This window comes from Chlorocebus sabaeus, chromosome 8, assembly GCF_047675955.1.
Source record: "Chlorocebus sabaeus isolate Y175 chromosome 8, mChlSab1.0.hap1, whole genome shotgun sequence".
NCBI classification, from domain to species: Eukaryota; Metazoa; Chordata; class Mammalia; order Primates; family Cercopithecidae; genus Chlorocebus; species Chlorocebus sabaeus.
Window position 1 is genome coordinate 59058622 of NC_132911.1, and position 26045 is coordinate 59084666.

At 38.8% G+C, this 26045-nt stretch overlaps 1 protein-coding gene across 1 annotated transcript in view; it reads left to right on the plus strand.

Moving 5' to 3' along the window:
- RP1 (RP1 axonemal microtubule associated) overlaps window positions 1–26045 on the plus strand; it is a 325891-nt gene that overhangs the window by 281183 nt on the left and 18663 nt on the right. Inside the window, exons 26-27 of the mRNA XM_038000500.2 lie at window positions 10514–10733; window positions 25770–25924. Of these exons, the coding sequence (XP_037856428.2) occupies window positions 10514–10733; window positions 25770–25924 (375 nt within the window). The remainder of the gene's footprint in view (window positions 1–10513; window positions 10734–25769; window positions 25925–26045) is intronic.

Below are 26045 nucleotides of genomic sequence, written 5' to 3' on the forward strand. Positions count from 1 at the left end.
TTTTTGTCATAAAATGATCTGTATTTCTAGTAATACTCTGATTCTTAAAGTCACCATTATCTAATGTTAATATACACATGCAGATTTATTTTGCTTTGTGTTTTCTTGGTATCTAATTTTTCCATCCTTTCCTTTTTTAGCTGTCTGTGTCTTTACACAGTACAGTTTTTATATATGGCATATTGTTAGAAGTTACTTTTTTAATCCAGTCTGATAATCTCTGCCATTTAAATACAAAATTTGATCAATTTACTTTTATAAAAAATGGAGTTGCAATTCACATAGCATACAATTAACCATTTTGAAACATACCATTCAGTGGCATTTAGTACATTTAGTGGTTCATGTTATGCAGCCACTACCCTGTCTAGTTCCAAAACATTTCCGTCACCCCAAAAGAAAACTCTGTACACATTCAGCAATTACTTTCCATTCTCCCTTCCCTCCCTTTCAGCTGGCAACCAGTAATCTGTTTTCTGCTTCTTCGAATATTTCTTGATATTTTATATCAATGGACTCATTGAGTACATGGTCTTTTTTGTTTGACTTCTTTCCCTTAGCATCATGATTTTTGAGGTTTATCCATGTTGAAGCCTATATCAGTACTTCACTTCTTTTTATGGCTGAATAATATTCCTTTGTTTGTATATATCACAATTTGTTGATACATTTGTCGATTGTTGGACATTTGGTTTGTACCCACATTTTGGCTGCATAGGCTGTGTTGCTCTGAATATTTATGTACAAGTATTTGTCTGAATACCTGTTTTCAATTCTTTTGGGCATATACCCAGCAGTGGAATGTTGGGTCATATGGTAATGCTATATTTAATGTCATGAGAACTGCCAAATGTTTTCCCATAGTGGCTGCACCTTATTGTTGTTTTAGAATTCTTTATATCTTCTGGATATTTCAATCTTGTATTATTTTGTTTCTCCTTTCTCTTTTTTGGGATAACCTATTTTTTTTTTTTTTTTTTTTTTTTACCATTCAATAGTATCTTCTCCTTTGGCTTATTAACTGCTCCTCTTTTTGGTTTTTAGTAAAGGTTTATGTACACATTAAAATATGCATTCTTAACGTGTATAATATGATAAACTTTAAAGAGTGCTATCCTATTCATATCCCATCAAACCCTTGTGCTGTTATTATGTATTTTATTTCTACATATATTACAAACCCCATGAAAGGTAAAACATCCTATTCCTCATTATATTTGCTTTAAACAGTCCATTGATTTGTATAAAATTTAACAAAAGAAGAAAAATTATGGTTTATGTATACCCTTTTATGTATAGTATATTTACTATATCCATGCTTCTCCTTTTTTGGTATACATTTACATATCCATATTGTATTATTTCTCTTCAGCCTGAAGAACTTCTCTTTGCATTTTTTATAGTACAAGTTGGCTAGTTATAAATTTTCTTAGCTTTTTTTTTAATGAAAAGATGTTCATTTTACCTTCATTTTTAAAGAATATTTTTGCTAAATGTACAAGAACAGAAATTATAACAAACTGTCTCTCAGACCACAGTGCAATCAAACTAGAACTCAGGACTAAGAAACTCAATCAAAACCGCTCAACTACATGGAAACTGAACAACCTGCTCCTGAATGACTACTGGGTACATAACGAAATGAAGGCAGAAATAAAGATGTTCTTTGAAACCAATGAGAACAAAGATACAACATACCAGAATCTCTGGGACACATTTAAAGCAGTGTGTAGAGGGAAATTTATAGCACTAAATGCCCACAAGAGAAAGCAGGAAAGGTCTAAAATTGACACTCTAACATCGCAATTAAAAACTAGAGAAGCAAGAGCAAACACATTCGAAAGCTAGCAGAAGGCAAGAAATAACTAAGATCAGAGCAGAACTGAAGGAGATAGAGACACAAAAAACCCTCCAAAAAATCAATGAATCCAGAGGTTGGTTTTTTTGAAAAGATCAACAAAATTGACAGACCACTAGCAAGACTAATAAAGAAGAAAAGAGAGAAGAATCAAATCGATGCAATTAAAAATGATAAAGGGGATATCACCACCGACCCCACAGAAATACAAACTACCATCAGAGAATACTATAAACACCTCTACGCAAATAAACTGGAAAATCTAGAAGAAATGGATAATTTCCTGGACACTTACACTCTTCCAAGACTAAACCAGGAAGAAGTTGAATCCCCAAATAGACCAATAGCAGGCTCTGAAATTGAGGCAATAATTAATAGCCTACCAACCAAAAAAAGTCCAGGACCAGATGGATTCACAGCTGAATTCTACCAGAGGTACAAGGAGGAGCTGGTACCATTCCTTCTGAAACTATTCCAATCAATAGAAAAAGAGGGAATCCTCCCTAACTCATTTTATGAGGCCAACATCATCCTGATACCAAAGCCTGGCAGAGACACAACAAAAAAAGAGAATTTTAGACCAATATCCCTGATGAACATCGATGCAAAAATCCTCAATAAAATACTGGCAAACCAGATTCAGCAACACATCAAAAAGCTTATCCACCATGATCAAGTGGGCTTCATCCCTGGGATGCAAGGCTGGTTCAACATTCGCAAATCAATAAACATAATCCAGCATATAAACAGAACCAAAGACAAGAACCACATCATTATCTCAATAGATGCAGAAAAGGCTTTTGACAAAATTCAACAGCCCTTCATGCTAAAAACGCTCAATAAATTTGGTATTGATGGAACGTACCTCAAAATCATAAGAGCTATTTATGACAAACCCACAGCCAATATCATACTGAATGGGCAAAAACTGGAAAAATTCCCTTTGAAAACTGGCACAAGACAGGGATACCCTCTCTCACCACTCCTATTCAACATAGTGTTGGAAGTTCTGGCTAGGGCAATCAGGCAAGAGAAAGAAATCAAGGGTATACAGTTAGGAAAAGAAAAAGTCAAATTGTCCCTGTTGGCAGATGACATGATTGTATATTTAGAAAACCCCATTGTCTCAGCCCAAAATCTCCTTAAGCTGATAAGCAACTTCAGCAAAGTCTCAGGATACAAAATTAATGTGAAAAAATCACAAGCATTCTTATACACCAGTAACAGACAAACAGAGAGCCAAATCAGGAATGAACTTCCATTCACAATTGCTTCAAAGAGAATAAAATACCTAGGAATCCAACTTACAAGGGATGTAAAGGACCTCTTCAAGGAGAACTACAAACCACTGCTCAGTGAAATCAAAGAGGACACAAACAAATGGAAGAACATACCATGCTCATGGATAGGAAGAATCAATATCATGAAAATGGCCATACTGCCCAAGGTAATTTATAGATTCAATGCCATCCCCATCAAGCTACCAAAGAGCTTCTTCACAGAATTGGAAAAAACTGCTTTAAAGTTCATATGGAACCAAAAAAGAGCCCGCATCTCCAAGACAATCTTAAGTCAAAAGAACAAAGCTGGAGGCATCACGCTACCTGACTTCAAACTATACTACAAGGCTACAGTAACCAAAACAGCATGGTACTGGTACCAAAACAGAGATATAGACCAATGGAACAGAACAGAGTCCTCAGAAATAATACCACACATCTACAGCCATCTGATCTTTGACAAACCTGAGAAAAACAAGAAATGGGGAAAGGATTCCCTATTTAATAAATGGTGCTGGGAAAATTGGCTAGCCATAAGTAGAAAGCTGAAACTGGATCCTTTCCTTACTCCTTATATGAAAATTAATTCAAGATGGATTAGAGACTTAAATGTTAGACCTAATACCATAAAAATCCTAGAGGAAAACCTAGGTAGTACCATTCAGGACATAGGCATGGGCAAAGACTTCATGTCTAAAACACCAAAAGCAATGGCAGCAAAAGCCAAAATTGACAAATGGGATCTCATTAAACTAAAGAGCTTCTGCACAGCAAAAGAAACTACCATCAGAGTGAACAGGCAACCTACAGAATGGGAGAACATTTTTGCAATTTACTCATCTGACAAAGGGCTAATATCCAGAACCTACAAAGAACTCAAACAAATTTACAAGAAAAAAACAAACAACCCCATCCAAAAGTGGGCAAAGGATATGAACAGACATTTCTCAAAAGAAGACATTCATACAGCCAACAGACACATGAAAAAATGCTCATCATCACTGGTCATCAGAGAAATGCAAATCAAAACCACAATGAGATACCATCTCACACCAGTTAGAATGGCAATCATTCAAAAATCAGGAAACAACAGGTGCTGGAGAGGATGTGGAGAAATAGGAACACTTTTACACTGTTGGTGGGATTGTAAACTAGTTCAACCATTATGGAAAACAGTATGGCGATTCCTCAAGGATCTAGAACTAGATGTACCATATGACCCAGCCATCCCATTACTGGGTATTTACCCAAAGGATTATAAAGTATGCTGCTATAAAGACACATGCACACGTATGTTTATTGCAGCACTATTCACAATAGCAAAGACTTGGAATCAACCCAAATGTCCATCAGTGACAGATTGGATTAAGAAAATGTGGCACATATACACCATGGAATACTATGCAGCCATAAAGAAGGATGAGTTTGTGTCCTTTGTAGGGACATGGATGCAGCTGGAAACCATCATTCTTAGCAAACTATCACAAGAACAGAAAACCAAACACCGCATGTTCTCACTCATAGGTGGGAACTGAACAATGAGATCACTGGACTCGGGAAGGGGAATGTCACACACTGGGGCCTATCATGGGGAGTGGGGAGGGGGGAGGGATTGCATTGGGAGTTATACCTGATGTAAATGACGAGTTGATGGGTGCAGCACACCAACATGGCACAAGTATACATATGTAACAAACCTGCACGTTGTGCACATGTACCCTACAACTTAAAGTATAATAACAATAAATAAATTAAAAAAAAAAAAGAATATTTTTGCTAGATATAAAACTTTAGGTTGACAATGTTAATTTGTTCTTAGAACTTAAAAGACGCTTCATTGTATTCTGACCTGCATTATTTCTAAAGCAAAAATAGCCACTATTCTTATTACTATTCTCCTATATAAAAATAGTATTTTTCTTTGGCTGCTTTTAAGAATTTTTCTTTCCTTTTCATTAGTTACTATGATCTGTCTAGGTGTGATTTTCTTTATATATATTTTGCTTGAGATTCACTATGATTGCTTTTTCTGTGGGTTGCTGTTTTTGGCCAAAATTGAAAAATTTTAATAAATATTTAAATAATTTTTCTGCTCTATTCAATCTCTTCTTTCCTTCCAGGAGTCTTATATATGTTAGTTTAATTGATATTGTCTCATAGGTTGCTGAGATGCTGTTAAATTGTTTTACTAATTTTGTATTGTATATTTCAATATGGATAATTTCTATTAACTGCCTTCAACTTTACTGATTTTTTTGTGTCTAATTGATTATTTGATTCCATTAATTATTATTTTACTTATTGTATTTTCTAGATCTAGGATTTTCACGTTTTTAAATATAATTTCTAGATATTGCTTGACAATGCTTATCTCTTTACTCATTATATTCCTCCTTTCCTGTAGATTATACGGCATATTTAGTATATTTTAATATCCTTGTCTGCTAATTCCAACATTCATGTTATTTGCAGGTCTATTTTTGTTAACTCCTTTTTTATTGATATTTCACAGTTTGTTCATATGTCTAGTAATTTTGATTGCATAGTAGACCTTGTGGATAATAGTGCAGTAACTCTGGATTATGTTACATCCTTCTGAAGAATGTTGAGTGCTGTTAATTTGTGGATCACCTTGAATGTAGGAGTTTGTTTTTATGCCTTGTTAGGACAGGGCTATTTCAGCTTTATCCTTAGTCTTGAGAGAATCTTTTTAGTAAAGAGATGTAGTTGTCATTTCTAATGCATGGTACTTCTGGGGATTTGATGGAAAGCCTTGGGAATTTAACATGCTTTTATAACTTGGTGTAACTCAAACTTTAAAGTCTTTTTCTAAAGTCACTTCTGGTAAGTAACAGCTAGAATTGCCACTTAGTTATTTTAGCCTTCTGACTTGTTTTCTCTCTGAACTCCTTGCAGTCATACCTGCATGTGAATAGTGTAGTCACTGGTCTAGGATTTGACTGGTATTTACATACAAATTTGTATCACCCACTTTTGTTCCCTCATTTCCGGGATCTCCCTTCTTAATTTCCAGCTACTCTGGTAGTTCCAAATTAGTTCCAAATTCATTCTGCCCATTCTTCAGCAGATTAGACTGTGTGTTTCTGCTTGAGTTTTATCCTCGCTGCTTCTTGTAGAATTGGAAATGTCCTCAGGCAAAAAGCTATACAAATATAAATATCAGCTATTTTCAAGGGTAAGGTCTTTTCTGTCTCATTTAAGGTCAAATCCCTGGCTTTGCTGTCAGCTTTGTTTGTTTTACAGTGCCCTCAAGCAGAATTTATTATTGTTGTTGCTGGAAAGTTAGGTCAAAATAAGTTACCCTTCTATAATAAAAGTGGACCCTACATAAAGAATTGATAATAATCCATTTATATTTTGCCAAGATGTATCAAGATTTACTTCAAAATCCAGGAGAAATGTGACTGCTATGTTAGAAAAAGTTAAAGATCCATATTAGGGGATGTTGGCTTTAACCTTAATCATACAACTCCTTCATAAAGATATCAGGACTTTGTTTCCAGTAGAAATCATTCACTGTTGAAAATACAGACTGCATAACAAAGTATAAGCCACATTTTTCATTCATTTAAATAGCAACTAATTGGATTACAAACTGTTATTGTTAAATTAAAAAAAAGAAAGAAACACAAGCATCAAAGTGTTAACAAGAACCTTTTCCCAGTTACTGGGGCTCAGATACTTACAAGGAGACTGTTATAACAAATCATCAAAACTTTGCAAATTATTATCAGATTTGTGTGCCCACTAAAATTTTGATAGAAGCCAAAGAGAATGAAGGAAACACATGAAATGAAAAAAAATCAACAGCTATATGATTTATTTAACAAATGATTAAAGCAGTCTATTCTCTGCCAAATTTTGTGTAAATACTAAGGGTAGAGAAAAGAAAGACAGAACTCAGATCCTCAAGGAGTTAAGGGTCTAGTGGGGGAATGCTAAAAATGGACAAAGGACTTAAGATTAAACACATAAGACTTAAACTTAAGACTTAAGTTTAAATTTTCTCAAGAAAGTAGGACAAGGGTATTTAAGGTACCCAGAATTGTTTACAGCTAGTAGCTCCTAAATCTTCAGAGGCATCATAACTCTAGATAATCAAATGCGTGAGAAATCTGTTCCCTCTGAAAGTCAAGGTCAGAGTCAGGGACTCAGGACTAGGAGAACATGTTATTCTGTGTAGGGAAAAACCCACTAGAGTCTGCGATCACTTAGATTCTTGAAGTTTCTTAAGATTTTTGAGGAAAGGGCTTTTGAACTTAGCTTTGTGAATGACACCAAGACTAAAGAATAAAACGTTTTTTAAACCAAGGACCCCTGTTTAGTTTCAGAAGGAAGCCTGAATACTCTAGGCCATAAAGCCCTGTACCCTTTTTTAAAAAATCTAAGTATCATTGACTCATTAAGCCAGGAAAGTTTTATTTTCCAGTTCTTTCATAAGGAATTTTTACCCAGGATGTGTAGAGGAGAAGAGTATCATATTTTTCATGTTGTATAATATAACAAATTGTCTGTGCTTTGGGAGGTGTTTTTTTTTTGTTTTTGTTTTTGTTTTGTTTTGTTTTGGTTTTGGTTTTTTTGGTTTTTTTTGTGATGTCACTTCCTCTTAAAATTTACCCGAATGATTTTTAGTGTTTATAACTTGTTAGAACTCAAGTTTCTAGTTTATACTTCTACATTCCTACCCTGAGTTGAAAACTATAGTATTTCCTTGAAGGGCAATCAGTATGTAAAATGAGCTGTCCTAGATGCCTTGAGATGCTGAGTTAAGATAAAAGGCCCCAGATGGAATTCAGTGTACACAAAGCTAATTGGTGTTTCAATGTGTTTTTCCAACATATGAAAGTGTCTTAAGCAGAGGATACAGACTTTACACAACATGAAATTTGCTTCTGGAACTTAAGTTTTAAAAATAACTTATTTTCCATTTATTAAAAAAATACTAAAGTTTCATGTGGGTTTAGGGTATCCTGGTTAGAAAAATCCTACATTTTGGAGTCACTGTCCTTTTTTGTGTGTTTTCAAATGTAGGAAGTTAAATGTAGAAAACTAAAAACAGTTATATGCAAGAGAAATTTCTAGGCATATTACATTTTTATTTGATTAAAACTGAAGTGATGCAGGTTGATTTATTAAACCAGAACTAACAGTTCCAAACTAATTTGACTAATATCTTAGAAGCAATTAGGAAGCAGTCTACTGCACTAGCCATGCTATAGTTCAGTCGTTTTGGTTCTGGTTCTAATTGGCTAACCCAGGCATGCACAATCTATGGGTAATTTAGTTTCTATGCCACGACACTATTCAGTTATTATTTACAAGTGTATTTGTGAATTACCAACAGAATTAGACACAGGGTTTATCAATTTTAATTTCACTTATGATGGCCAAACCATAGTTTTAATTTCCTTCTGTGAGTGGTTGGACCCATTTTCTGTCCTGTCTTTAGATTAGATATATTTAGACCACTTCTTTTTGTTGTTAGTACAAAATTCTGACTCATAAAAAATAGCTGCTATATTTATTGACTTCTATCATACTTTGTAAGATTGGTACTCTTGTAGTATTCAGATGGGGGCACTGAAACTTAGAGAGGTTGAAAAACTTGCTGCAGTTCACACAGCCAGCCAGGGTACAAGGAAATAACTTTCAGACTCAGGTCTGTCTGATATCAAAACCTGAGTTTCCATATTTCTATGGAGAGACTATATTATTTTGCCTTAGGGTGCATGTTGGAGCTTGGCTACTGATTTCTCTCATATTTCCTTCTATCAGTAACTTTGAGGAGGATGTTAGGAGTCCTGTACTTATCTGAACTAAGTACCAATGTTAACATTTTTTCTACGTGACAGAATTCCTATAATCACATCGTTCTAGAAATAATAGGAGGGGGACCAACTATTTAGCTTGCCTGTGACGAATTCTGTCTCTGTGCACCCAGACTAGAGAGCATTTTGGCTACAGGACAGAATTTATTCAGAGCAATTATCACCAATATGACAACCCAAGATTATATTATCAAGAAAAATATTTTAGTAGAAAAAGGTAGCAGGTATGCATAACAGGTGTAACTTCTGTGATGATGTGGCCATTTATGGTAATACCAAAGGGAGAAAAGATGTTGTAGGTCATTGTGGGGGTGAGGGCAGATGAAATACTAGAAGGCAGATTAAATGGTTTCTAACTATAGTATGTGGCAGTCAGAATTTTGGCCTCATGATTTTTGGCCCTGGTGTTACTCTTATGACTATGTTATGTTCCATGGCAAATAGATTTTGCAGACATAATTAAGGTTACTAATTAGCTGACCTTAAAATAGGAAGATTAGTCTGGTTTATACAGGTGGGCCTACTCTAAGTTATACATGACTCTAAAAACAAACATTTTTCTCCCAATGGTAGCAGAAATTCCAAGCATAAGAAGGGTTTGATGTGCCCTTGGTAACTTGGAGATTCAGAGGGCCACATGTCAAGAAAACAGGGAACTCAATCCTATAGCCACAAGGAACAGGATCCTGCCAACAGTGTGAATAAGCTTGGAAGCAGAAGCTTCCCCAGAGTCTCCAAAGAGGAGCCCAGCTCACCCAGCGCCTTGATCTCAGCTTGTGTGGTCTTAAGCAGAAGTTCAGCTGAGCCACATGGTGCCTGGACTTTTGACTCATGGAATTGGAAGACAATAAATGGGTCGTATTTTAAGTAATTAAGTCTGTGGTAATTTGTTACAACAGAAATAGAAAACTAATGTATAATTTATCAATTTTTTTTTTCATATGACCCCTGTAGGAATTTTCAAGACAAAAAATATTGCTTATTCTGAATAATGAATAATACCTTAGAATATTTGTCATACTGAGTAATTATGTGTTTTAGGGGGGGTGCAAAGGAATACAATCACATTGCCAACACGTTTGTAGAATCACAGCATGAACCCTAGTTTAAATCTAGGTGTACATATGGTCTCTTCCTCAGGATCTCACTTTAATGGGAAAATTCAATCTTAATAACACCAGAGCATTAGATTGTCTTATTCTTCAAGTCTAACCACTGAATGAATAGTGTGTAATAATAATTACAATAAAATATGTGTATTGCAAGATGGTAATGGTGAGTTGCTAAAAGAAAGGATGTAATGAAAACTAGCTGGATATAATTAATTGGTTTCTCCATGGTTTGTGGATACATGCTTCACCATATAGAACAGCATTTCATGGTGTTAGAAGTAACTGGTTCTAAGGGAAATTAGTAAGGAGTATTTATGATAAAAAAAAAAGTAGGTATTGAGTTCAAAATGGAATATGAATTTGGAAATTGGAGATGTAGGGAGTTTTAGTTCCCTTTTATCCTTTGTGTTGCAGATTAATCTCAAAGATATTGGTGAAATCTATAAAATACGTATTGGACACAACAGCACTGGAAAGAATCCCAGGTGGTATCTGGAAGAAGTTAGACTTGAAAATATAGCCACAAATGAGCTATTTTGTTTACCTGTTGATTCCTGGATAGCTGAGAATGAAAATGATGGAGATCTATGGAAGGAAATACCCATCATGGGAACTAAGAAAGCACCTTTGCCAGGTATATCATTTCATTTCCTTTGTGATGTGTATTGAAAATTAAAATAATTGAGATGATTTAGAATAGGGGGTGGCACCTTTTTCTGTAAAGGACCAGATACTAAATATCTCACACTCTGTGTGCTCTAAAGTCTCTGGGAAAACTGCTCAACTCTGCCAGTGTAGTGAGGTGGCAGATATAGATAATATGGAAACAAATGACGTGACTGTGTGCCAATAAAACTTTATGTGTAGACTCTGAAATTGGAGTTTCATATGTTTATTTGTTAAAAAATAGTATTCTGGTTTTGACTTTTTTAATCATTAAGAAAAATAAAAAGCATTCTAGCTCCTGGACTGTACAAAAACAAGTGGCTGGCAGATTTGGCCCACGGGCCTCAAGTTGTTTGCCCACCCCTGATTTAGAACATTAGACTTTAGGATTAACACCGGTAGGTCTGTTCAAAGGTGACCATGTATATCCAAGAATAGATGTGTGTGTTCAGCTCATCTTTCTGTAAGCTGCTTTGCTACCATTTAGATGTGACTTTCTTCTTAGCTAATTACATTAACAGATGTTAGCAATCATGAACTTTGTAGCACCTGAATTCCCTTACTGCGTATTTTTTCTTTCTTGCTTGAAAGCGAACTTACCCAATGTCTTAATTTTCTCTCTGTCCATTCCCGGTATCTCTAATAACTACCTTCTTTTTGCCTCCACCACTGGAGAGAAAACGTTATTTCCCAACGGATACTGATAGTCTCTTTGTTCAGAATGAAATGACTGTGTATATGTGTGTGTATATGTGTGCATGTATGTGTTTGTGTGTATGCATGTGAGTGTTTGAGTGTATGTGTGTGAATGCTTATATATGTACGTGTTTGACAGAACGTATACATGTGGGGTATATGTGTATGAGTGCGTGCATGCATGTAACACTATGTGTATGTGTATATGTGTGTGTGTATATTCCTGTATGCATGTGTGAAAAAGTCTGTGTGTATGAGTGTGTGTGTGTGTTCTTAGTATCCTGCACCTCTCTGCTGTATTTGATACTGATACTGTTCATGTCTTATTTGAAGAGGCAGAGGTTCTTAGAGGCTCTGGAACCAAGTCTTGGCTTGGTGATGTGATTAGCTAGCCTCCCTTAGCCAACAATGCCTTGTCTGTAAAGTGGTGATAAATAGTGTTTATGCCACAGGATTGTTTTCAGTACATGAGATAATGCATTTATGATATTTAGGATGACATACTTACAGTATACAGCAGTGTTCCTAGCATGCAATAATTCCACAAGAAATACTAGCCATTACTATCATCATCATCATTACGTATCTCTCCTACCTTGACCTTCATCACATGGTACCAGCCTAGTACTTTGACTGTTTCATCCAAGTTTTTCTCTTTATATCACTGGCCCTACTTGGTCATTTTGCCTTGAACAGGTGGTTTTAAATGCTTGATTCTTTGCTCCCCTTTGAGCCTCTCTCTAACTTCTATTGTTAATTCTACACAACAGAATGACACATTTTCTTCTTCAGTCCTGTCTTCTTTCCTGCCTAGAGCCCCAGCACTCCATTAGGTGTTTACCATCCCATCATCTTTAATACCCACTCATTCAACCATTCCACACAGATAAGGGTAAACACATGCCTACAAACAGGTCTCAGGTGGCTGGTGTGAGCCAGGAGTAATGAGCACCAGAGGAAATCCAGATGATTCAGATAGGGGTCCTATTCTTTAGAAGTCATTCTGTCTTCATGGCCATAGTTATCATCGTCAGTCTAATGACTCCCCCTCTTCTGGCCTCTCATCAGTTTCTTCTTTTCAGTATCCCCTGGAAGTCTTTGCTCAGCATTTCAGTGATTCTTTGAACTCTCCCTGTCCCTGCCCGTTCACCTCCTGATTTCTTCTACAATTACTGGAGAGGCTGGGCTTCTCTCCACCAGCTTCTCATTGATTAGCCTTATATCCCAGCTGGTGCTCCACCCTACATACTCTCAATCTCTGTTAGAATGGCACAGAACACATGGGTACATGCCCCCAGATATTTGTTGATTAATTCAGACACAGCAAGAAATATTTGGGGTAAGTCCTGCTTAATAAAAGTATAAATGTAGAATAATACTAATGCTTTATATTTGTATATATTTTGACAGTTTGCAAAAACATTCTCTCATATAAAATTTCATTTGACACATCATAAAGCTCCTGATTCTAATAGTTCTTTCTAGCTGTCCTGCAGTCATGTGAAGGTGGCAGTGGTATCCGGGGATGCCCAGAAGATGCTGAAGTGGGAAAAATGAAGGAGTCCTAAAAAATTAAGAATTCTAGTTTCTACCATGCATGTCTCAGGACCTATCCTATTCACCTTGTTGCTAACATGTCAAATTCATTCTACTTTTGAAAAATGATGTTTAAAAAAATGTTGAAGTCCATGGTACTGATAAGAAACAGAAGAACTCTGATGGCGTGCTATACTACATATTTCCTAATTTGTTATGTTTTTAAAGGCTGCATTATTATTATTATTATTATTATTATTATTATTGAGATAGAGTCTCTTTCTGTCACCCAGGCTGGAGTGCAGTGGTGCAGTCTCGACTCACTGCAATGTACACCTCCCGAGTTCAAGTGATTCTCCTGCCCCAGCCTCCTGAGTAGCTGCAATTACAGGCGTGAGCTACCTTGCCTGGCTAATTTTTGCATTTTTAGTAGAGATGGGGTTTCACCATGTTGGCCAGGCTGGTCTCGAACCCCTGACCTCAGGTGATCTGCCCAAGGCTGCATTATTTTAAAGTGAACTTTCAACCCTATTAGACAACTCATTTGTATTTCTTTCAGTTGCTTCTATTGGAGCACATTTGTTACATGCAAAAAGGAAAAAAAAATGTGGAAGGCAGTTGTATGAGTTTTTTGTTGTTGTTGTTGTTGTTGTTGTTGTTTAATTTGAGGTCCAAGAGAAACTGCATTGTATGTATCTTAAATTAGCTATTGATTTTGGGTCCATTTAACTCGAGCAGCAATAAAGGCTCAGCATGTTTTCCCTGCATCTTTCTGTTCATCCTTTCTCCAAACTAGCTAATGAAACTTTATCCATTAGCATTTCCCATTTAAAGGGGTTAATTTCTTAGCTGAAGTGCACTAACCATTTCTTAAGGTACTTTCTCCAGCAGAAGAATATAATGTAATAATGATACTTACAGCTAATCTGACCAAGTCTTCTCATTTTTCTCAGGCTCTGCAATATCAATCCAGTTGCCCTTTTCCCAGATTAATCATTAAAATCATTAAAATAAGAAAATGAAAAACATAATAACATCCCAGTATTCAGGAATTAAACAGAGACCAAAACTCATGGGTGGACAAGGAGCGGTCTGGGCATGCTGAGTACCATCTTTTGGAAAGTCATCTTGGTGCCATCCAGAGGCTCCTTTGTTATTCCCATGACATCAAGGAAAGCCCACAGTGGATTCAGACCAATGAACTGATACTTTCTTGGTTTGGCTTTGAGAAGAGAAGGAAGGAAATGTTGACCTTCAATATTGTGGGATTGTCTGTCCCTCTGTCGTAACATTCTCTAGCTGGCCACGGGAAAAACACAGGGAGTGATGAGGAGAAACTTTTAAATGATTAAGCTACTGATACTTTTCTTGGAGTTGCCAGGCTGGTAAAGTCTTAGGGATGCACTCGAGGGTTGGGTACTTTTTAATTTCGTAGCACAGAAAGAGTGGTTTTCCAAGCAGTTGGCACTTACACTCTGAGCCGATTAATTCTGTGACCTTGCCTCTTATTTTCAAAGGATTGCTGGAATGTTTTCAAAAGGAGAGGGTTTTGAGACTACTAGTCTATAAGTCATCATGCTTTGGGGGCTGAGCTAGATTGCTGGTGGATTATAGTCATCTCCTCCCAGAGGCCAGCACTGCCAAGTGCAGCTTGTTTCGTGCCTTTCTCTGATTTATTCACCATCCGCGGTGTTGGTGGGGAGCGGCCCGGAGGAGATGCCTATTGCCCTTGGCTTGTTGTCCTTAAGAGTCTTTAGTTAATGGCCTGGCAGGGATGCTTAAGGCTGATAAGAATGCCGACTCAGCTTGAGGTGGCCTTGCCTCACGTTCTGGCTCCAGGCTTTCTCCAGGAGAGATGGATGATAAAGGAAGGTGAGGTTCGAGGCCCCATCTATGGGTGAAGAAATGTTTGATGCCAGCCTTTGGCAAGTGGTCAGAAGGGCTTTACTTCAAATCAAGAAATAACCATCTGAGAATGTATTAAAGTACCATCATATTTGAAATATGCCTGCTTCAAAATATTTGCATTTATGAAACTTGAAGTCACGAGAAAATAAGCTGAAATGCCTACTGACAATCTATAGCAAGTTTTAGATAGCAACTGAGCTAAATTTTAAAAAAAAGGACAAGCTTTCTTTAATGCTTTAGCCTTTATCACAGTACTCGTCAATATGTGAGGGGAAAACATGGGCTTCAGAATGATTCAGACCTTTTTGTCCACAAGAGGACTGTAGTTCAGATACACAGCATCTGGCCTCAAATCCAGGTCTCCATCACTGACTATGTGAACTGGGGCAAGTGGCCAGGTTTTCTGAGTTTCTGTTACTTTCTTTGCGAAATGGGAAATATAACATCTATTACCAGAATGGTTTCCATTTAATTCACCATGTAAACCAGGACTTTTTTTGAGAGTGAAGAAGGGCTCTGAATCATTATTTCAGGACAGCAGTGTCAGTGGAGACCTTTCTAGGCAAACCCAGGCCATGAGCCTCCTGTGGGGTTTCCACCAGGAGCGCAGCAGAGCAGCGCAATGGGTGCCCATCACAGAGGAGGCACTCAGTACGCTAAAATCATTCATTCCCCTCCTTCCTTCGCAGCATTTAGCTGCTATCATGGGAACACTGGTATCACAAAGAGCGCTTTGGGATTAGTACACGCTGTTCTCAACCCCATTGACAGAGTGACCCTCTTAAAATGTCAGTCAGATTATGTCATTCCTTTGCTTACAACCCTCCAAAGATTTTCTAACTTACTAAGAGTAACAGCCAAAGTCATCACAATGTCCTACAAGGACCTACTTGTGTCCCACCACCACCTGCTGTCCCTGACTCCAGCCTCTATTTCCCTCGTGACTCTGGCTTGCATCCCCGAAGCCCTCAGGCCCCTGCCCTTTCTGTCCCGTCTGCTATCACAGGCCTCGCCCAGGCCCCTACATGGCCAGCTCTTCATCTGTGCTCAGGTCTCTGATCCAAGGGACGTTTCCAGTGCCGCTTTCCTGGCAACCTTCTGTAAAATTGCAAGAAACTCTACTCCCCTCCCAACTATGGCATCCCTTTTCTCTCTGCGGCTCAGACCTACTTCTTTTGTGTTTGTGTGAGACAGAGTCTTGCCCAGGCTGGAGTGCTGTGGTGCAATCTCAGCCCACTACAACCTCCACCTTCTGGGTTCAAGCGATTCTCCTGCCTCAACCTCCTGAGGAGCTGGGACTACAGGTATTTTATTCTATTTATTTATTTACGTATTTTTAGTAGAGACGGAGTTTTGCTACGTTGGCCAGGCTGGTATTAAACTCCTGACCTCAGGTGATCCACCCGCCTCAGCCTCCCAAAGTGCTGAGATTACAGGTGTGAGCTATAGTGCCTGGCCCAGAGGTATTTCTTTTTCAGCAATCAGATATGTACTTTCAACCAAGAGGCACAGGATGATGCAGCCCCTAACCGCCATCATATATGGTCTTGGATCCCAAACCTTCAGTGCAGACTGGAACTGAACTGTCTGCACATGTTTAACGCTGAATCTCATTTGCCATCTGTTCCTGAGATCTGATTTTTTTGGGCTGTATCAATGTGATCTCACCACAATGAGTGCTCCAAAAGCTTAATTCTTGATGACCTGAGAGAAAGCACTAAAATGGTTCATTAATTAAATCAAAGGGAAGCTTCAGCCTAGGGGTTTGTCTTCGGGAAGTTTGGTCGCTCTGCCTGCAGAGCTCCAGGGTCCTTGTGCCCACACTTGCTCCAGTCCTGCGGGGGCTGGTAGCCCTCCCTGCACAGCATCGCAGGGCTCAGGTACAGAGGGAAGCAGGCCCAACAGCCAGGAGAGGGGGCAAGTGAGGAGTCCCTGGGGCAGCCATTAGTGTTACCTAGGCGCATTAGAGCCTCATGGCTAAGACTAAGGGACTAGGGAAGTCCCCAAAATGCAATTGCACTCTTTGTTCTGATTAGGAAGGGTTCCACAAAAAATACCCATGTTAACTAACAATATTGTGTGCCCTGCGATAAGGCTAAGGGTATCAATGAGAAGTTCATGGCCTTCTAGCCTTCTCCTTGAACTTTATGGTTATTTGGTGATGTCCACCAAGGTAGGTAGAACCTGAAACTTGTTCAGAACTTTTTCCCGAGATGAAAGAAAGTGTGCTGAGAGAGCATGGCCCCAGGATGATTTACCAGCTGGACAGAGTTGGGAGGCCGGGTGGCCCAAAGAACGCTTCATACCACCTTCTGTAAATTGAGGAGCTAAATAAATATTTAGCTCAATTTATTTATTTATTTAGCTTCAATTTATGTATTTAGCTCCTCAATTTATTTACTTTTAATGGCAAAAACCGCAGTTACTTTTGCACCAACCTATAGAAGGGCCTGAGTGGAGAATCTTCTGGTTAGGGTCCTAATTAAGATGTAAGGTCTCATGGATTTCACTGGAGTGTAATGCTGTTTGCCCCTAATAAAGGTTGCAGAGTCCTCTGTGTGTACGTATGTGTGTGCGTGTGTAGACATGCTTGCCTCTGTGTTTGCATATGTGTGTGCATGTGTAGACATGCTTGCCTCTGTGTTTGCATATGTGTGTGCGTGTGTAGACATGCTTGCCTCTGTGTTTGCATATGTGTGTGCATGTGTAGACATGCTTGCCTCTGTGTTTGCATATGTGTGTGCGTGTGTAGACATGCTTGCCTCTGTGTTTGCATATGTGTGTGCGTGTGTAGACATGCTTGCCTCTGTGTTTGCATATGGGTGTGCGTGTGTAGACATGCTTGCCTCTGTGTTTGCATGTGTGTGTGTGTGTGTGTAGACATGTTTGCATACATGTTTGCACAAGGGCACATTTTTCTAGGTTAAGTCCCATAGATCATTTCCCAATAAAATATGAACTATACACCTTGTTAGGAGAACAGACGTCTGCAACATTAGGGATACAGCTGGAAAAATGATATTCTTATGTGATCCTATTGTTGATTTGTTAAATGGAGAATATTTCCCGAGCCGATTGAGCAGATTGAGAAGTCTTGGATAGTTTGGATGGAAGGAACATGAATGACGCCACTGGGTCACACTGTGTAAAGGAGACGAGGAGACATTCTAAATGAGCTCTCTTAGGGGGAGCTTCTAGCCCAGAGTCTGGCATGAAGAGCCCACCATGCCAGGTCCCCGCCTCACCCCTCTTCAGTCCCTCCACACGCTGGTGGATGGCACTCCTTAGAGACAGTCAGAGTCTGGGAAGCGAAATTCTATTGTCCGCGCCACTGACACATATAGACCTGGGTCTAGGAGATGTGGCCAAAGGGCCAGAAGCTAGGTGGCCCCTGGGGAGAACTGGGGAACAAGAACAAAGGAAGGAAGAGACAAGTTCCAATGACTATCAGGGAGGAGCACTTTGGGGCGGGGGTTGCAGAGTGCCTGGGAAGGTGGCCTGGGAAGGGCACAGCTCTGGGTGGGGAGCAGCCACTGCCTTCTTTAGATGATTCATACCTGATCAGTGGTTCTTTGGCAACTAGCAGAGCGCGGTGCACAGGACTCATCGACGGAGGGATGAGGGAGCGCTTCTTTATTCAGCAGATATTTATGTGTGCTAGGAGCTGGGGGTTCTAACCTGAAAAAACATGAGCCCTGCCCCTAGGAATATGGGAGTTAGGAGCAAGGAAACCAAGACGCCCCCTGCACGGATGAGTAGACTTCTGCAGCAGTGCCCTCAGAAGTGGCAGCTCGGGCTACAGACAGTCGTGTAGACAAAGCCATTGCCTGATAGAGCACTGATAACTTCAAGTGACCTTAACAACACAATTACCAAATATTCTTTCGTGCTTTATTCAAAATCATCCTAAATTGAGGAGATTGCTTCCTTTTAGGGCATTTCTCTGGCAATAGCTGCTTAAATCTAGCAGGAAAATTGCCTGGCTCAACTAATTTATTATCACTTCCTATTACTGACAGATGGCCAACTGTGGGGGAGGCAGCCGCCCGCTCCTTTGCATGCGTACTGCTGGGACCAAAATTTTGTGGTCCTCAGTGCTTCCTTGCTCATGTTCAATTGCAACATCTTAGACTAGGTTAGAAGTGGCCCTTCCTCCTGAAACATGTACTGGTCCTAATGTTCTATGCATTTATAGACACACATAGAAGTCTGATAGGGGAAGACTCAATTCCATTCCACAGATAAACTTCTGGTCTCTAAATAGTTAAGCTACTCCATTCCAGCCAACTTTGTGAAGGGCTGCCCTCATTGCCACATGTCTGCAGTTTTCACTTTACCTTGCATAATCAGAAATGGGCCACCAAGGGAAAGAAAAACTTCTTGGCTCAAAAAGAATATGAGATGACCATTAAAATGAAATCCAGATTAAAAACAGAACTATACTAAATATAGTATATATTATAAACAATTAATTAGCTTCAATTCCTTTATACATTCATTCATTGAAGAAACAGACACGTGTCATGTATGAGACCATCTTTCTAGACATGGTCCAGGTTACTGCTATATCTGCATTGTTTTCACCATCATGTGGTGGATTTGAATCTTCATAATGATAACTTTGAGGGGTGCAAAATATAACCTTTTTCCTTCTCCACAACTGATTAAAGTCTACAGCCCTTCCTAGGAAGGTATTGGGTGTGATGGAAATATTCCCTATCTTGATTGTGGTAGTAGTTCCAAGACTGTGCGCATTTGGTAACACTCATCAAACTATATCTTAAAAGTGAATTTTACTGCAGGTTAAATTATACTTTAACATACTTGACTTAAAAAATAACCCACACCCTTGTTGCTACTGATGGTGGAAATCTTAATCATTTTGACTCCGAATAAACTCAGACACTTCCAGTATAGAGTTGAATTTAGTTTCTTTTGGTCTAAAACTGACCAATTCAGAATTCTTTCTTCTCATTCTGCCCCTCTTCCTACTCCACGTGAATACCTTAGTTCCCAGATATGGTCCTCGTGTCTGAAGGTGCGAGGGCTACCTTCAGTTCTCTTTGGCCTTCCCCAAAGTGTCTCATTCTGTTTGTCTTTGGGAGTCACCTCCTCCCTCACTAGTAATGTCTGCTGAAGGAAGCACACATTACACCACGGCTCTAGTTTCTGTGCCACCCTGGCTAGAAAAATGTGTCCCTTTGGGACTATCACACTGATCTCAGCCATTCCATGCTTCTCTTAGCAGCAGGGGTAAGAGCGGATGAGGGCACTCTGTTGCCTTTCCCACACTCCTCCTGGCTGCTTGGACAACAGGATGCTGCCTCAGGGCTGCCCCCGAGATCCAACCCTCAGCCTCTGCTGGTGCATTGCTCAGGCCAAATCAGAGACACCAGGGAAGGAGGGAAGGAGGCAGAGGGGAGGGAGGGAGATGGAAAAGGGACTTTTTCCTCCAAATTCTTGTAAAAAAAAAGAGAGAGATTTGTTCAAAAACTCTTACAATGAGTAGTCACATCTTTCACAAGTGATATCTCTCCTAAGATTCTCTCAGTCTGTTTCAGAAATCAGTGGACTTTTTGTTCTAGGCCTTATTCAGAACTGTCTTCCCCCAAGAAATAAGTGTCAGTCCCAGGAGGCCCCAGGGCCCTCAGGGCAAGAAAGAAAATGTAGGGAAGAAAAGTCTCAGCTACGATCTCATAATAGTATCCTGATATGTTTACCAGAATGATGGTGATAATAACGATCTTTTGACAGATGGAATTTCAGTTCTGAATGGTAGAAAGCAGGGCTTTGTTTTGGTTGCGTTCATTTTAGATTGTGCAGTCCTTCCACTGGCTCTCTGAGAGGAGGTCATCCAGGCCACAGGCGTCAAGCACAGTAGCTGCTGACTCGTGAGCTGTACTCGGTCACCTCTGGGCTCTGGGAGCCCCTCTTCTCTCTTGGTGGATTGCTGATAGATATCACAGGCCCTTGGCTTTATCCAACCTGCTGCTATTCATTAAGCTGTCATGGTTCTTCACACTTTCCTGCTACCACTGTCCCTGTTTCCCAGCTCAGGCTCTGGGGCAGTGTGTGTGGCGTCCACTTTTTGGGGACAGCTAAGTTGCCCACACTCTTCAGGGCTAGTCCCCAGAGCAGTGCAGGGCTCTGAGTAGAGAACTGCAGGATGAATCAAACAGCTGCTGCTTCTCTTCCCTGCAGGTGCCCTCTCACTTCTATGACTTCTGTGTCTTTGGCCTCTAGTCCTGTAAAATATATATATAGCGTTTGCTTTGTTTTAATCTGCTCTTAATTTTAGAAAAATTTCCCACAACATGAAAATACATGTGATTGCTCTCTCTCCCTCCTCTCCTGTCCCTTCTCCCTCCTGTTGCAGTTTTGCACTCGTTTCTCCCTGCCCCACCTATGTGTGGGCTCAGATATCTGGCGCAGGCATCCTTGGCAGTTATCTCAGGCAGCACAAGTGCCTGAGTCAGGAGCTGAGGCAGCAGGTGGAGCTTAGGAGTCTCTGTCAATTTCTTCCAATTAGGAGTCTCTGAGCCCCAAGACTCATGGGCTCCTTGGCTTCTAAGGAGTTCCTCTCCTATCCTGTTCTTCCTGGGGCCTGAGGACAAGGTCCTGGTGGAGTGCTTGTAGGAGTGGTGACGAGAGATAAACTGCGGGTGTCTGGTTGTTGGTGTGTCCCGATCATCCTCTGTCCCTGCCTGGTGTGGATTGGGCCCAACGATACAGCTGCAGAAGACACAGATTCTATCTGGTTTAAGGCTCTTCTCCCATACACACTGCTGGATGGAGACTCCTGTACTATCACAGAAATATGAACTCACAGCCAAAATAATGTAATCTCTGTATAGTACAACTGTGTCAAAAGTAAATAAAAAGACTGGATCATGATGCAGTGGTATTATAGCAAAGAAACTAAAAATTTGAAGACTTATAATGAATCTTTAGATAGATAAAAAAAGTTTGGTGATGAAGAATAGTTCTTTCCCAAGATGATTTTTTAAAATATTTTTTAATTTTTTTGAAATGGAGTCTCACTCAGTCGCCGAGGCTAGAGTGCAGTGGCATAATCTCGGCTCACTGCAACCTCTGCCTCCTGGGTTCAAGCTATTTTCCTACCTCAGCCTCCTGAGTAGCAGGGATTACAGGCACCTGCCACCACACCCTGCAAATTTTTGCATTTTTAGTAGAGATGGGGTTTCACCATGTTGGCCAGACTGGTCTTAAACGCCTGACCTCAAGTAATCTGCCCACCTTGGCCTCCCAAAGTGCTGGGATTACAGGTGTGAGCCACCGCACCCAGCCTGGGATGATATTTTAGAGAAGCTTCCTAATGACTGATAAGGTCTCAGACCAGTGACACTAAGCCAAGTCAACCATTCTTGGGTGTGACAAGGCTGCCCATCAAGCAGGCAGAAGTTAGGGAATGCCAACACCTGGAACTCTGAAGGAGGCTTCAGTGCACCTGTGCATTCTTATATAAATTTAAAAAAAAAAAAAAAAAACACACACACACACAGAAGTACATTGTATTTTCTGTTTTTTGTTTTTTACTGGTTTGACAATCAACCAGGAGACCAAGCAGCTGAATTCATTCATTGCAGTAAAATTGGACTGGAAAAAAAAATTAAGTTGTTGTGCTTGGACAAATTTTTTTCACATCCCTCTCCCAGACTTCTAGTGAAAAATCATATCATCCCCCTTCCCCAGCCATGTGACATTTTAAATATATCATTATGACTAAGCAATTATATGTCCCCATGAAAAGCAAGCATATTAAAAAAAAATTCTGTGCTCGCTGCAGTAAGCAGAGACTGAAGAATCCAGGGATTAAGGATACTATTTATGGAGCTGTTAATGCTTGGAGTTGAGGTTGATAAATCATCATTAACAAACACTTAGCAAAAATTTGGGCCTACAAAGATGTTTGAAAATAAACCTGCAGGTGAAGATTTTGAAAGATTTTTGTACCACTAATAAGATCATATAAATCTTATTTATGTAGTCGGCACATTTATAAGCCCAAAGAATGAACAAGTTAAAGAAATCAGACATTAAACATGCTGAGCTTTGATAATACATGTGTTTGCATTCCTTGACAGATGGGGGAATTGTTAAAATGGTAATAAATAATAAAAAATATAAGGATGAGAGTGTTGAAGATAACAACATTGCAAACAAAAGTGAAAAAATAGTGAAAATACATAGTGTAGCTGTCAATTGAATTGGGTGACAATTGTGGCAAATAGGAAGAAAAGCATTTTATGCCGTGCTTCTGGCTTCGTCATGTAAGGTTTTCATAAGCACCTGAAGTTAGTGGCTAATTGTCAGGAAGGAAAATTTAACATCAACCATGGTAAAAAGAACATTTAAAAAATTTGACAGAAATGTCCAACATATATGGATAACCAACAACAAATCTACTTTTTCAAATACTTTTAGCTAAATGACAGTGATAGATGCAGTAATAGCCACTTCTAAAAAATGGTGCTTTAAGAAGATTATCTGTAGCCTGAATGACAGGTATCAGTAATACTTGTCTTTGAATATATTCAGGTAAAATGATCTCCATTCTGAAAAACATTGACATCTTGAAATCTATCCTTGTATTTTTTCCAGTATTTGAGCTAATTTTAAGTTCTCTTCTTACATATTTTAGACTTATCATTGAGCTCCCCCAGGAGTTCATCTCCTTGTATGTATCCTTCTCTTGAGGTCAGATAATTTGTCAGTCTTGTACATTTTACAATAGAATGAATACTGTTAGCTAGGGCATATGGCCGTGCTTTTAAATCAACAACACTGAGCGTTGACTTTTCATGCCCAAGGAGAAGGACTGAAGAAAGGAGCTGATGCAATCTTTACTCACTCAGACTTGTTTGCAACACCTGATATTTCAGGGTGTGTCTAAGTGACATGTTAACTAAGCATTATTGAAGTTCTCTCTTTGGGTTAAGTTAGATAAAGAAGAATTTCATATTGCCTTAAAGATCAAGAAAAATAATTCTGAAGTTAGAAATTATTGTTATGAATTTAGCATTAAAAAAGAATTTACATGCTTTTGTTGTACTACTATAGCAAATGCTTAGTGAATCATGTAGTATAATGAAAACAAAGTCAATGTTACAGATTCCAGCAAAAATGTCTGTTTCTCCAGGTGGGGTGGGCAGAATTGTGTTTTGTTTATCTCCCAACTTAAACTATGTAACTCTTTTTAACTTGGTTTGAGAATAAAACTTAGTGCTCAACTATGATAACAACCTTGTTCTAAATTTCTGGTACATTTTCTTTCTTTGAATTATTTAGATGGCAAGTACGCAAATGTGTGTGTGTGTGCGCGCATGCGCGCACGTGCATGCATGCTTTTTGAGGTACATATGAGGTGCATATAACCTAATCAATTGGAGCAGCTTCTGGGGACACTGTGTTGAGAAGTATCTGAGGCCATGTGCAGGTTAGCAGGAAGCTGCATGATTTCATTAGGGGTGTGTGACAGTTGAGGAAGGGCTGAGTGTTGCTTTTTGTGCTGTCAATATGTGGTTTGTGTTCTAAACGCTTTTTTATGTATACTTTCAAACACCTTCAACTATTCATTTAATTGTCTTACTTTGTATCTGTTTTAATATTTTAACATCTCCCTTTAAAAAAAATCATAAGCAAGTTCACTCTTCATCTGAAATTTAAAAGATTTCTCAGTGAACAGAAGCCTGGTTTCTCTATATAAAGACATCAAACCATGCTGGTCCTCACAAGCATCATACTTGTTTTCATGAAGAATTCTAGGAGAAGCTTTCACTTAATTCAGTCCGGGCAATTCCACAGGTTGTAAGACCAGCTCTTCTTTATAGGTTGTTTTAAAGATTTCTTTAGTTGTCCTAAATTCATGAGAAATGTTCTAATTTTCTGTTTACACTCAGCTGGGTTTCACTCTGGGGTATTTTTGAATATGTAAGACTGCACAAAGAAACTGATTTATCTTCTCTGCTTATACTGTTTCCCAATATACCACATTTGTCTTTGTAAAGGTCAGGCATGATGGAAACAGCCCATGTTTCTCACTTACCTTGTTTCCTTACTTGTTGGATTTTCATGTCTGAGTTCTTCGGAAAATGTTAATGTGAATTTCTATAAATGAAACTGCTCAATTGCACAAAGCATGATTTATAAAGAGTTCTAAGATCTTGGAATAAAAAGTACCCATTGTATCCCAGATATTATTCTTACTAGTAATATCAGCAAGAACAATCTCTTTTCTAATTATTGACTTCTATCAATGTCTCAGAAATTGCCTTAATTCTAAGGTCAAATATAGTGGATTATAATTTGCTGGTACCTTACTGGATGTTTAAAAATATATATATTTAAATTTGCATCTCTCTGGGATCTTTGTTATTTTTTCTCTGTCAAGAGGGCTATTAAAAATCTCCATTATTAGAATAATCTCCAAGAAGTAGCAGCATAAGTGACCAGCTGTGATTAGAACAGCCAAACTTTAGGGGGGAAAATGGCCGCTTTCATCTAATTAAGAGAGGGGAGAGTTTTTGTTTTTTTAAAAATACAACTTCTCATAATAACTGTGAAAGTGCAGTGGTTAATGAAAGTACATCATTGCTAACAATAATTATTTTGAAACAGTAGTTCTGGGAATAGCTGAGAGTCTGTATGAATGAGGTAAACATTAAGTAGCTGAAAGTATGTTTGAAAGGGGGTACATAGAAGAAGAAGAGCTGGGGCCAAGTACCATAGAGAAACTCACATCAACTAGATGAGAAAACATTCTGATTTCTTTGTAGAATATCTAGCTACATTCAAAGAGATAAATAAAAATGAGAAAGATAATATCAGATTTCTTACATTTCAGTGGTGCTTTATGAGATTCGCATATATACTGGCACAATGCTAGGTGTAGAAACAGAGTCTAATGTATTTATCAACCTCATCGGTACCAGAGGAGATTCAGGAAAACGGAGACTTCATCAGTCCAAAAACAATGAAATCAAGTTTCAACGTGGACAGGTAACAGAAACAGGTCTTCATCTGTTTTTACTGACTATCCTTCCTTTAATTTATTTAACAAAAAGACACATAAACAGAAAATATCTGAGATACTCAGTTGATTCCTGTGAGGAATTCAGGG